The sequence below is a fragment of the Dermacentor variabilis genome, chromosome 2, assembly GCF_050947875.1.
Source record: "Dermacentor variabilis isolate Ectoservices chromosome 2, ASM5094787v1, whole genome shotgun sequence".
Taxonomy (NCBI): domain Eukaryota; kingdom Metazoa; phylum Arthropoda; class Arachnida; order Ixodida; family Ixodidae; genus Dermacentor; species Dermacentor variabilis.
This window is the reverse complement of record NC_134569.1, coordinates 19,475,745-19,488,162: the sequence shown is the minus strand read 5'-3', so window position 1 is coordinate 19,488,162 and position 12,418 is coordinate 19,475,745. Positions and strand designations below refer to the sequence as shown.

The following is a 12,418-nucleotide window of genomic DNA, read 5'->3' as shown; positions in this document are numbered from 1 at the left end:
GTGCTGCCCAGCCATTCCCTATCTCACTGTGGCCATGAATTGTTTACCTTTGTCACTGTCCACAGCTCTGAATTAGTTGTGTAGTGCAAGCTTCTTCACATGACCCAGAAGCTCAGTGGGATTGCTTTCTTTTCCTCTTTTCTTTTTGTGTGTGTTTGTGATTATGGAGTTATCTGAACCAGGGGGTCGAACTGAACCTGAACCGAAAATTGTATCTGAACTGGAATTTTGGTCAGAACTAAACTTGAACCGATATTTTTGGAATGTGCCTGAACTCGCATAGAACCTGAAGCTAAAAATAATAACGGTTACCGATTCGACACAAAACGGTTCGAGCATATGAGGTGACAGCAGGTGCTCAATAGTTCGCACGATTCTTAGAATAACTATAGTTCTTCAGTCAGCACACCCTTCTAGTAGATTGCTGCAATTCACGAGTTGAATTTTGCGCAAGAACGAGGATAGGCCACGCGTATGTGCTGGTAACTAGGGCCACCTAGGCAGAAATGCTTGCACTTCAGCTGTGTTCTATGGTCAAAAAATTGCTTCAGGGACTCTGTGAAATTAACATTTCTGTTGACGCTCCCAATTCAGCCATTAGGTCAAGGTTTTACTAAAACTAGACAAATTGGATTAACACAGAGAGCAGAAAAGACCATGTTCTTGAGGAGGGATATCAACGAATTCACTCGCTATACTTATTGTTCAGTGAGTGGTAATTGTGGCTGTAGATGGCCTGCTAAATCTGCTTTTGAGATGTGCCATTGTTCAACACGCATTATATGTTTAGCCAGGCAGAGCATAACTTTATTCGAGTTGTAAAAATTATTTTGGGGGCACATTGTGCGTGCTTTTGACCATAGGATGGCAAGCTCACTCGTGAGTCTACTCACTCGGACTCAAACCGACCTGTGAGTCTGAGTTTGACTAGCCTGGCTGAGTAGAATTTTGGTGAAGCGGAGTCCGAGTGAGCCCAGCTGAGTGTAATTTTGGTGAATCTAAAACTGAGAGAGCCCGGCTGAGTAAAATTTTATAGAGTGAATCCAAGTGAGCCCGGTTCAGTAGAATTTTGGTGATTTGACTCTGGGTGAGCATTAAGCAAAAATATAATTTATGAGTGAGTCTGAGTGAATTGTGTTTATTTTGCTGACCTATGCTTTTGACTTCATTGGAAACCACTGTCTGACAGCACCATTTGTCTTCGCACAGGCAACAGAGACAAGATTCCTACTGTCGACGCAATAATAATACTTGGCATGGTAGTCGAGTCTACTGGATCGAATGCACAAATGATAACCAAGCTCACGACCAAGACAGACAACGCAGTATGTCTCATCCCAAGGGTAACTAACCGCCATCATGGCCTTAAAGAAGACGATCTCTTATGGTTGATTAACGCCTTTGTGCTTTGCCACTTTGCCTATGCGGCAGCTATGCACAGATGGCAACGAGCAGAGAGGAAAGAACTCAACACATTGCTCAGGAAAATCACTAAGTGAGTCCTGGGTATACCGATCTTCACCAACACCGATTGTCTCCTCCAGCTAGGTGTGTACAACACTGTGGAGGAAATCGCAGAGGCTCAGAAAAGAGCACAACTTGCCAAACTCGCCACGGCTGCTGCTGGTAGGACGATATTACAAGAGGTCTGCTAGCTGCCATCAGCAGAGGCACCAAGAAAATGCCACGAGACATACAAGACTTGATCTGCATATCGCCAATACCAAGAAATGTACATCCTGAATTCCACAAGGCTAGAAGGAAAGCAAGAGCTTCCATCGTACTCAAACATATGCAGGCACTCGGGCATAGAGCCTGCTTTGTTGACGGAGCCGCATATTGGAAGGAGTGCACCTTTTCTGCGGTAGTGATGGATTCAAAATAGCGACTCGCGAACTGTGCATCTGTACGAACCGGAGATCCGGTGACAGCTGAGCAGGTAGCCATTGCCTTGGCAATGGCTACCTGCTCTATTATGGCTACCATGCTTGGTGACAGCAGCGACTTCATTTACAGTGACTCACAGTCGGCCATGAGGGCATTTGGGTGTGGAACAATCTCAGAACAGGCTTTGCGGCTTCTTCGTAAGGCAGGTCTAGATAGAATCAAGCATCACTTGCTTACTTGGTTCCCAGCCCACGCAGGGTACATGGTGGGTGTCCCACTGTGCCTTATTGACTGCACTGGCGGTGTAACGACTGTGGAGAGAGTTATGGATGGTAGGGATGTGCCCACTACTTGTAATGAACTTACTAAACACTTTTATCTCTCGTGGTGAGAATACCCTCCTCCTCACCCCAAGCTCACTAGGCCTCAGGCACTGACATTCAGACTTTTACAGACAGAGACCTATCCCAATCTGTTCATGCTACATGCGGTATATCTGGAGATTCACCCTGATCACGCATGCCCTGCTTGTGGGGATAGATCAACACTTTCACACATGCTCTGGGGATGTATCTTTATAACAAGCCCTGACCTCAACTCGGCTAGGTGGGAAGCGGCCCTCTGCAACCCGCTCCTGGCTGAGCAACATTGGGCTGCCAAGTAGGCCCACAATGCAGCTGGCAAACTAGGCCTGTTAGTCCCAACGTGGGATCAGCCCACAACGTGCTAATACGCATCCTGCATGACTGAAAAATAAGTTATTCAATCAATCAATCAATCAATCAATCAATCAATCAATCAATCAATCAATCAATCAATACATCTTTCATACACTAATGCCAGCTAGCTGAATTGCAACCCATAGAACATGCCAACGGGCATGCGGCATATCGAGGTTGTCCGACTCACCGCAACCAGATAGCGAGCGAATATGTTCGCTCCCATGCTGAACACCAACACCTAATTGTTCCTATGTACAGTCACGTGAACGTGTTGCACTCGAACGATCGTGTTTGTCCATTCCGGTGTCCTGCTCCTAAGCCTTTTGCAGGATGGTCCTGCCAACGATGGGTGAGTGCACAAAACATCTGTGCTGCACGCCGACCCCAAGCCAAAGAGGAAGAGCTTACTCCCTTTCACGCCAGAGTAACCCTGCTGTTAGATAGCGGTGGCGGCGCAACACTTGCGCCATCTCTTGTGATATGCTGCAACCACACCAGCCAGTGCTAAGCTTCGCGGAGAAGCTGGATTACAGGAGACACTAAAGCCACGCGTGGGAAACATCAGGGGACGCTTGAGAGTTGAGCATCCCCACAAAGCATTCTCGCTAATTACCTCTGTCTTTAATACGTATAGGAAAATTTCCCTGTATCTGTGTAATTCATAAATTTCTTCCTCCTCTTGATGAAACTTGTGTATGTGCCATGCAGACAAGTCGGTAGTACTATGCTGCATATCGCAATGGGCAAGATATGATCAACTGCACTGAACCAGTTTGCGAACCGTTACACATTTTTATTTCTCCTAACTGGAACTCAACTGGAACGAAATCTGAGTGCACTGAACCCAAACTGAACCAGTTGTGTGTGCGTTTTTTTGGGGGGGGACTCTGATCTAAACTGCATTACCATTGTTACACTTGCTGTGACGGTAGGCTGCTGCCAGTGCCACGAATGCAGTTCTAATTTCGTATCCGATTGTGACTTGCAGGCAGTTTCTGGATTCACTTTCATGAGAAAAAGGTACTCATTAGAATCGGGTGAATATGGCAATCATTCACTGTGATCTGCCATTCTTGCTTGAAACTCTACCAAGAGCAGGAGTTAGCATATTGTAGACACATTCACTATTCTCTAGCACTGCTGAGACTGACACTGCAGGCATAGGGACCTTTTCTTCCCTTTTTATTTCTTTTTGATTTACTTACTGCCTGATACACATCGATGAGTTAACCGATTCATGCTTTACTTGATGCAGGAGATACAATATTGGCATGGCCATTGCATTGCCTTGTTTATGATTTCACATTGACTATGGCATTGGTTGTAATTATGTGAACTCTCTGTTTGTATGTGTATGCAACCACAGTTCACCGACATGCTGATATATGCAAGCCGTGTGTCTTCCTCTGGGCCGCGGCTTCAGTTCAAAGTGCATGGACAGCTGCCACTGCAGGGACTCATGGTTGAGGAAACAGAGCCAAAAGCTGAAGCTGCCTTTCGCTTTACCATCTATGCTGCCAATCGTGCCCTCATGGTTGCCGCTGGGTGAGTGGCCTGGCTGCCTTTCATGTTGTCGTAGAAATTACAGCCATTCAGTGAGAGCTGCAGCAGCTATTAAACAAGCATTCTTTGTGATGGGCTGCTTGTTAATTGTCTATATGATTCCACACTGTAATGCCCCCCCCCCCACACCAAAAAAGTATGGCTGAAAGAGGTAACATTGCCTGCTTTAATTCTTATTTTCTTGCTATAATTGATACAGTGATATTTTAAAGTGAATAGCTTTTGCACTCGCCGGGGTGGCATAGTGGCTTTGGTGTTGCACTTCTAAGCCAGAGATCACGAGATCAGATTCTGGCTGCAGTGGAGCAAAATGCAAGAACACCTATGTACTGTGCATCAGGTGCACGTTAAAGAACCGCAGGTAGTCAAAATTAATCCAGAGCCCCCCGCTGTAGAGAGCCTCATAATCATATGATGGTTTTGTCATCTAAGACCCCACAATTCAATTTTTTAATTTAGCTATCTTTGGCATTTTCGCCAAAGAAAGATTTGTGGCCGGTGGTTAGACTTTCACCACCGATACAAAGGCATGATTGCAAAGTGTGTGCGCTGTCACATGACTGAGTTGCAGACGCATTTGTTGCCCAACGTAAACTTACACAAACCATTACAGCTCTTAGAGTTGCAAGTGCGGTCCACCTATTCTACCACTACAAATGTACTGGTTAACAGCTCTATTCTCCATGAAATTACACAATGAAATAACAACTACTTAAATAATGTTACCTAAATTCCTCATTGCAACAAATACACACTGTCAAGCACATCATTCATTTAATTGAGTGTTTAGCTTTCTAAAGGCTTTCAGTTATTTACTTACATTGACAATCATCACCAATGATTTCTGCACATTTCTTTTATGCATTAACATTAGGAGTGCAAAGTGGTAAAAAGTGCATGTATGTGAAGTGTGGGAAGCCAGTCACACAATAGAGGTGTGTATACACACACACACACACACACACTGTTGATCTCACATCTATGTTAGGAGATGCGATCACTTCTCGCATTGTTGTAAATATATATGTTTTGACAGATGCTGTCAAACAACAGATTGAATCTGAAGGGCGTTAAATGTCATGGAGGAAAGACGAGCAGGGTGCTCTGTCTTGCTTGCTGTGCAAATGGATGACTCATGCAAACTGTCCATTCGTTATCGGCAGGAGCAGATAGCCACTGGTTCAAGAACGAGAAAGGCCTCCCTGTATGATGCACGTCTTACAAGAACGCGTGGATGACACTCTATTTTTCACTGAGTGAAAAATTGAATGAGACTAGAGATGCTGTGCCACCTGGTCTGTCTTCTTGTAGGCTAGGGCTTTTTGCAAACGTCAGTTTAGGATTCCACGAGTGGCCAAAATGAATCTGACCCCAATTTTCCCTTGGATGTATCTCTACATAACAGTATAAATTTAACAAACCCTCCCCCCGACCCCTTCCTTATGTAGCAGTGGCACACTCAAGAATTTTTACTGTGAAATTCTCAGGTTCACGCTGAACATATTTAATTCATGCTCGCACGGTTACATGAGAGTGGGGATGAACTCGTGTATGTTCTGCAAGCTGTAAGCCACTTTCGAAACTAACAGCGCATGCGTAGTGTTGGCAGCCACTGACGCAAGAGCTGGAGGAGTAGGGCTGAGAACGAAGGGACGTACCGGCCGCAAGGTGTCTGAGTGCCGAGCGGTGCGTGTGAGAGATGCACAAACTCTTTAAGGCAATCGAGAAGTGAGGACGACTGGATCCAACAGGAAGTCGGTTCCGAAACCTGACACAACAGTCTGCCTGGCTCGTCGCCCACATCTTATGATCATCTGTTAAAACAGACACGCACCCATATGCGTCCATGTGCGATTCGCAGTAAAGTGCGCTGATGGCAGCATGGGGCATATCCATACAGGCTAGTTTGCTTTTGTGGTGCATCCATTTCTACCTTATCTTGAACAAAAACACACAACAGGCACTTGACCTTGAAGAAGTAGTTTAATGATTGGAAAATGTAGAGAGGTTGGCCGGAAAATGGAGCATCTGGCCTGCTACTCTACATAAGGGAAGGGGAAGAAAAAGGGTCACAATGGGGGATGATAATAGGAGGAATGAGGTGAAGGACACATTGCATAAATGTTATCAGAAGCGTGAGTCCAGGCCCACGTTGCCTAAGAAACGTGAAAGAGCACGCATTGTCCCTATCGTCTCCCAACTCTGTGGCCATGCACCTAGCAAGAGGTCCTTCGACAGTGGTCTGTTGTATAAATGTCTCGAGGCAGCTGCCATTGTCAGTCTTTCGCGCGCATACTCAGGGCACACCACGAGCACATGGTCTATAACCTCTACAATGCCACGTACTGAACAGTCGGGGAGTCTGTCCGTCCAATGATGTGCAAGTATTTGCTCGTGAAAGCGACGCCAAATCGTAGTCTGTGTATCAGGCATGTATGAGGGCATGGAATTCCATGCAGAACAGGAAATTGCATATTGGGATCCAGCCTTTTAAGGCGGACGTGACAAGCGTCTGGCTGGGCCCAGTATCTTGTCGTCACACTCATTAATTCCGACAGGAGGCATTTGATGTCCAGTCTGGAGAATGGCACTAAAGTTTGCAGGCCATTACTGAGGGCATGCCTTGCTGCAGCATCGGCCATCTCATTACCATTGAGCCCACAGTGTCCCAGGATTCATTTGAACACTATGCGGCGGTGTTTTTCTTGAGCACATGAAAGTAGCTCGGTGATCTGCAGTGCCAGAACCTGATATGGGGTGTGGCGCAGGAAGCATGCCAAAATTTGCAGCGCAGGTTTTGAGTCTGTGAAAATGCACCACTCTCGAGGCCTTTCCCCGCAGATGTGGCAAATCGTTTCCCAAATAGCCACAAGCTCTGCAGCAGTTGATGTAGAATTATGATCTAGAATGAAACCTCGAGTCATCTGTTGGGCTGGTATCACCACAGCTGCTGTCGATTCCTTTGGTGACGTGGAGCCGTCTGTGTAAACATGAACATTTGTCTGGTATTCTGACCAGACCTATATATATATATATTCAAGGGAGAGTTCTGTAGGTCCAGGGCATAGGTAGTTGAAGAAACGAAGGCGCACACTTCCGAAAACTGCATTTTTAATGTTTTAACGTTCCGTTTAACGTTAAAACGTTAAAAATGCGTGCCTATTAAAGGTTATATATATATATATATATATATATATATATATATATATATATATATATATATATATATATATATATATATATATAAAACCTTTAATTACAGTTGCACTTGAAACTTCTTGTGACCTTGAATTGTTCACTGAAGTAATGGCCTTATATGAGTGCATACAAGACCTCATAGTAGGAGACAGTCAATTTCACAGCCTCAGTTTTCTAGCAACACCCAGAATCTGGCATCTCTTGGTGGTGCAATTTTCCTTTGTGAAAATGTTTTATACTTTGCTATCACTACTACTGCTTTGCCTTTCTAGAGAAACTGCAGCATCTCTCTCTCTTCTTTTTTTCTGCTGCACATGACAGCTGTTGATTCTCATTTCGAGTGAATCCAGCTTGGCCTCATTTTGGTTACTGAGGGAATTATACAGGCTGTCCCAAATCTCATGCACCAAGACTTAAAGAAAGAGCAATTGCGTTACTCTAAGAAAGCCTAGTGCATATTGTTTCCAGTACAGTGGAGTAGCCGCCGGTAACTTTTCCATTACCAAGATTTAATGAGGTAATTATAATTAATTATCTAACTTGAGAAGTACAGTATTAATTACCAAAGTGTCAATGAGGCATTCATAGGCACCTCCACATGACACCTAACTGCAGAGTTCAGCGACACACTAATTGTATACAATTTTTTTTTTACTGTTAACCCTTGCAGGGTCAATGACGTAAATATACGGCGCCACGAACGTACCGAAAATTGTCAATGTCGTATATTTATGGCACCATTTGTACGTTTAAAAAGTGTGCCTATTTCCTAACTTTTTCTTTTCTGGCATGTGCTGTCACTATGTGGTAATACAGGGAATTTTTTTCTCGCGCCTCCCTCTCTCAGTTTTCGTTGCATGGTTTGTTTTAGAGCTAGTTTGCTCCGGTGCGTCTATATACTACCGCTCGCGCGTTGGTCCGCGCGGGGGCAGGCGGGAGTTTGGGTTTTGTTCCATGGGCAGTTTCGGCTTCTTGCGCTCACAAAACTGATCGCTATCTTGTTACTAATTGCTCAAAGGACAACCGTCTGTTTCTCGCTCGTTTAGTGCTCACAGGGGTGTGCATAGGAAGGATGACACTGTGCATGCGTTTCCTTTTCTTTTCTCTTTTTCTTTTTTGGAGACGAGCAAAAACTAATTGCCTCTCGTTGGTGATAAGATGAAGATTACCAGAAGTTCCTCACACGTTTTCCTTTTTTTGACGGGCACACAACCACACAGTTTTCTTGAGTGTGCTCACCTACGCAGTTCGATTACGCTATGGATGTAAATATTAGTGTAAGAGCAGGAACATTTGAGAGTTGCAAAATATTCTCATGTGTACATTTTCTAAGCCTTGAACTATGTGTATAACAATGCATCAGATTTTTTATTCTTATAAGTTTATTTCCTTTTTTGTTTGTTGTTATTCATGAATAAACAGTACATATATGCCAACACAAAAATATTTTTTTCTCACTTTACGGTCACCCTAGAAAAATTACAGTAACTTTTATTTTTCGAAATATGTTCCTCCAAAGAATTGGAATCTGCAATAAAAAGAATCGACCCTGGGCGGTTGCACATGGCGGAAAAAATGACCCTCAAAGGGTTAAAGAAAGCCCACGAAATATGAAAAGCAGAGCCCTCCAATAAGCTGATTGAAAGCAACTGCTTTCAATGGTATGATATAATGGTATGGAAGGAGCACCAACAGCAGGTTTCGCACCTTTGCAGCTATTCCTTCCTCTCATTTCTATGTCACACTTATTATCCGTCTCTCAAGACAGACTGATCACATTGATAACAAAAGCCCTTTGGTAATGCAGCTCAATTGACACACTAACCGCACACAAAGTGCAAGAAGCAATGCAATAGGCATAGAATGTTTCAAAATCCCGGCTGTGCTCGCACCACATCGAAAGAGTGCGTGCAGCTATATTTCGTACCAGAAACTTGCTTCGGACCAAAGTCAAATTAAAGTGACATATTTTTTTTTTCATGAGCTCGTGGCTTTGTGGCAAAAAATAAAAATGAAATAAACAGACCGGGAAGCGACCCAAGCGTAGAGAAAAGGCAAAACCAATGCCTTCAAGAAAGTAAATATACCACTTCTAAATGTGTCGAATTGGCAATTGAGACATCTACAAGAAAAAAGAAAGAAAAATAAATCCAAGCAGAATCTTCTCTGGGATTTATCTGAATGATGCGTAAGCATTTTGTAGTATTGACGTGGTATTTCTTGGTAGTATGCCGGTGTGTTTCGTATAATTGCAAGAACAACCGCGAAGGAACCATGGAACGGATAAGTGTTAAGCCGAACTGTTAAATGGGACCTGCACGAGATGACATAGAAGAGACAAGTAGAAGCAATGTTCACTGGTGGATCCTGGTTCACTGGTTCACTCAGCGTTCCACCAGTGTTCACTGGTTCATTCAGCGGATGTAGACTTGGGATGGAATGACCAGGAAGATGTAGCTAATGAAGAAAATACATGCAACATTTATTAGGTACACTGAATCATTATGAAGCGTGATTAACCGTGCTCCAATGGCAGCTACGTCTAGCGCGGAGGCGCAGCCCATATCTTGAACGCAATCTGCAAAAGTGGCACTGTGCGATATGTGCTGAGAGCTCCGTGAGCACTGTGTTCTCGCCGCTTCATTGGTGTTGAAACAAGAGGAAGCACACAGGTGAATTCGCTCGCTGCTGCGGGTGCTATGCTGAAGCAGCTGTCTCACGAAACAGACGGAGGGCAGTTTTCCGTTAGGTAAGGATAGAAATCCTTACGCATACAAAACAATCATTTTTTAGTGTGCCCTTATTATCTATGAATTCGTAAGTGCTGTTGAGCTCAAGCAGCTACCTAGAGGATGTGTTCGAAGAAGTCTGTTTCTGCAGCTATGCAGTACTGAGTCTGCTTTATCACATCTTCTGTGGCTTTCTTGATGACCGACACTGGAATTCTATGGCAGACATTTGGCCTCCTTGCCTTCAGCTCATCTGATATCCATCTCGACCATGTAAACAAGATCTTTCACATAACGCCAAAGAAAGAAATCGAGTGGAGAGAGGTCAGGTGACCTAGTTGGCCAATTTACAGGCCCGTGCCCTCCAATCTATTGCGTATTAAAAGTTGCATACAGCCAATTTCCTGCTTGGCTGCTGCTGTGTGCTGGCACCCCATCTTGCTACTAATACCAGACATGACAGACAGACCAGACAAGACATGACAGTGGGACTTCACTGAGAAATTCATCCATCACTCCTTCAAGGACTTTGTCCACGTAATGCTGTCCAGTCAGTCTATGATTGAAGAAGATGGGACCGATTATAGCACTGGTGTAACTTCCAAACCACATATTGAACGACCACCACTGGTACTGGTGCCGAGTGCACTTGACCCAGTATGGATTGGAGTCACTCCAAGTATTGCATTATGCATATTTACCTGGCCGTTTCTGCAAAAATTGTCTTCATCTGTGCACATAATGTTGCTCAAAAATTCCGGTGACTCATCGGCTTTTATTAGGACCCAGTTCGAGAAATTTAGACGATTCTACAGGTTCCTATCTTCTAAGCATTGGTGCTGTTTAAGATGGCACGGGTGAAAAGCCATCATTTAGAATCTTCCTAACTGATGACTTGGAAATTGGTAGCTGCGCAGCTGCGTCCCGCACGCTAGCGGGAGCGTTTGAGGTCTTAAATGCTATAATAATAATAATAATAATAATACTTTTATTGCCAATAATCAAATCAGTACATTCATACAGGCCTGCCAAAGCCATTGAAGGCTTGAGCGGCAGTGCCTGGCAGGCAGCAAAACCATACACGGTACATTGATATGCCAGTTATAAGCAGCGAACTCAAGTATAGAACACCAAAAAAGGTAATTAGAATTTATAGTGTCTATGAAAAGAAATTTCATTGAGCATAATGAAACACAGAAGTACAGCAATGCGTGTGAACAAAAATTACCGTGAGATGATGCATAACCATATACCAGACTGACCGTCATGGTGCAAAGGAATGGCACAACCACATGCACAAAACACAACCAGTAACGGTAAATAAATGGAACAAATACGTCTTTACGAACAGACACGCCTTAGTAGTCTCTTTAACTTATATTTCGTTTTTGCACAAAATGTGCTGTGCGGTAATTTATTGAAGTAGGTGGGCCCGAGCTCTAGTGCCGTACCTTGTGGAACAACGTGGCCTCCAAAAGGGGTCCCTGGGCCTTAAGCATCGGGAAGCTGTGTATGGAACTAGGAATTGACTGCACCAGAAGTGTTTCAAAACAACCGTATGCATTAAAAGATCATTGAAATTCGGCATCGAAAGTGCGTGCATAACATCCGTGCATAGGCTAGGACTCAAAGATGGAGTCCTCTGCCGCTGTTTCTTAAAGCTGCCGGTTTGTCTTAGGTTTTCATAATTTCTAATGATAGTCGATACGTTTGGTCTACCACTACACTTCCATGACTGATATATATTTGCAGTCTTCCTCTTGTTGCTATTTAAAGCTCCCAAGGCAAGGATCATGTTTTCCTTCTGCTTATTAGAGAAAGACATGGCGACTGGGACGAAACAAAATGCACCTTTAAACCTTTGCAGTGACATTGTCAATTCACTTTTTTAGTGGTAGGTCTTTAGGGAAAAAAAAAGAAAAAGAAGAAACCATCCATGCACTTTATCTATGCTAAGACAACAGCTATCACAGCTTGTTTCAACTAATACCAAATGTGACGTGTTACTTTGGCTGGGGCGCGGCATATAAGGAACTAGCTCGATCACAATGTATTTTTTTTTTATTTTCTTTATTTTGTGCTGGCTTACTCGGAAGGAGCTTGTTCGAGGGCACTGCTTTTTGACGCGAGTGGGGGCGCAGTCGCATGTTATTTTTCATTATAGAAGGATCGACATTTGGTCGAGTTGGTACTGGTTGAACATCTTGAAGGGGCAGCGCAAAAAAAACGACGACAGAAGGCAGGAACAGCGCTGTCCTGTGTGTTCCTGCCTTCTGTCGTCGTTTTTTTGCGCTGCCCCTTCAAGATGTAAAGAATACA

General features: G+C 44.0%; 1 protein-coding gene across 3 annotated transcripts in view; it reads left to right on the top strand.

Annotated features, from left to right (window-relative positions):
- The window catches only part of Cdep (Chondrocyte-derived ezrin-like domain containing protein), a 231,451-nt gene that overhangs the window by 174,247 nt on the left and 44,786 nt on the right, over positions 1-12,418 (top strand). For all 3 annotated transcript variants that reach the window (XM_075679830.1, XM_075679829.1, XM_075679831.1), the window contains one exon: positions 3,976-4,154. In XM_075679830.1, coding sequence (XP_075535945.1) covers positions 3,976-4,154 — 179 coding nt within the window. The remainder of the gene's footprint in view (positions 1-3,975; positions 4,155-12,418) is intronic.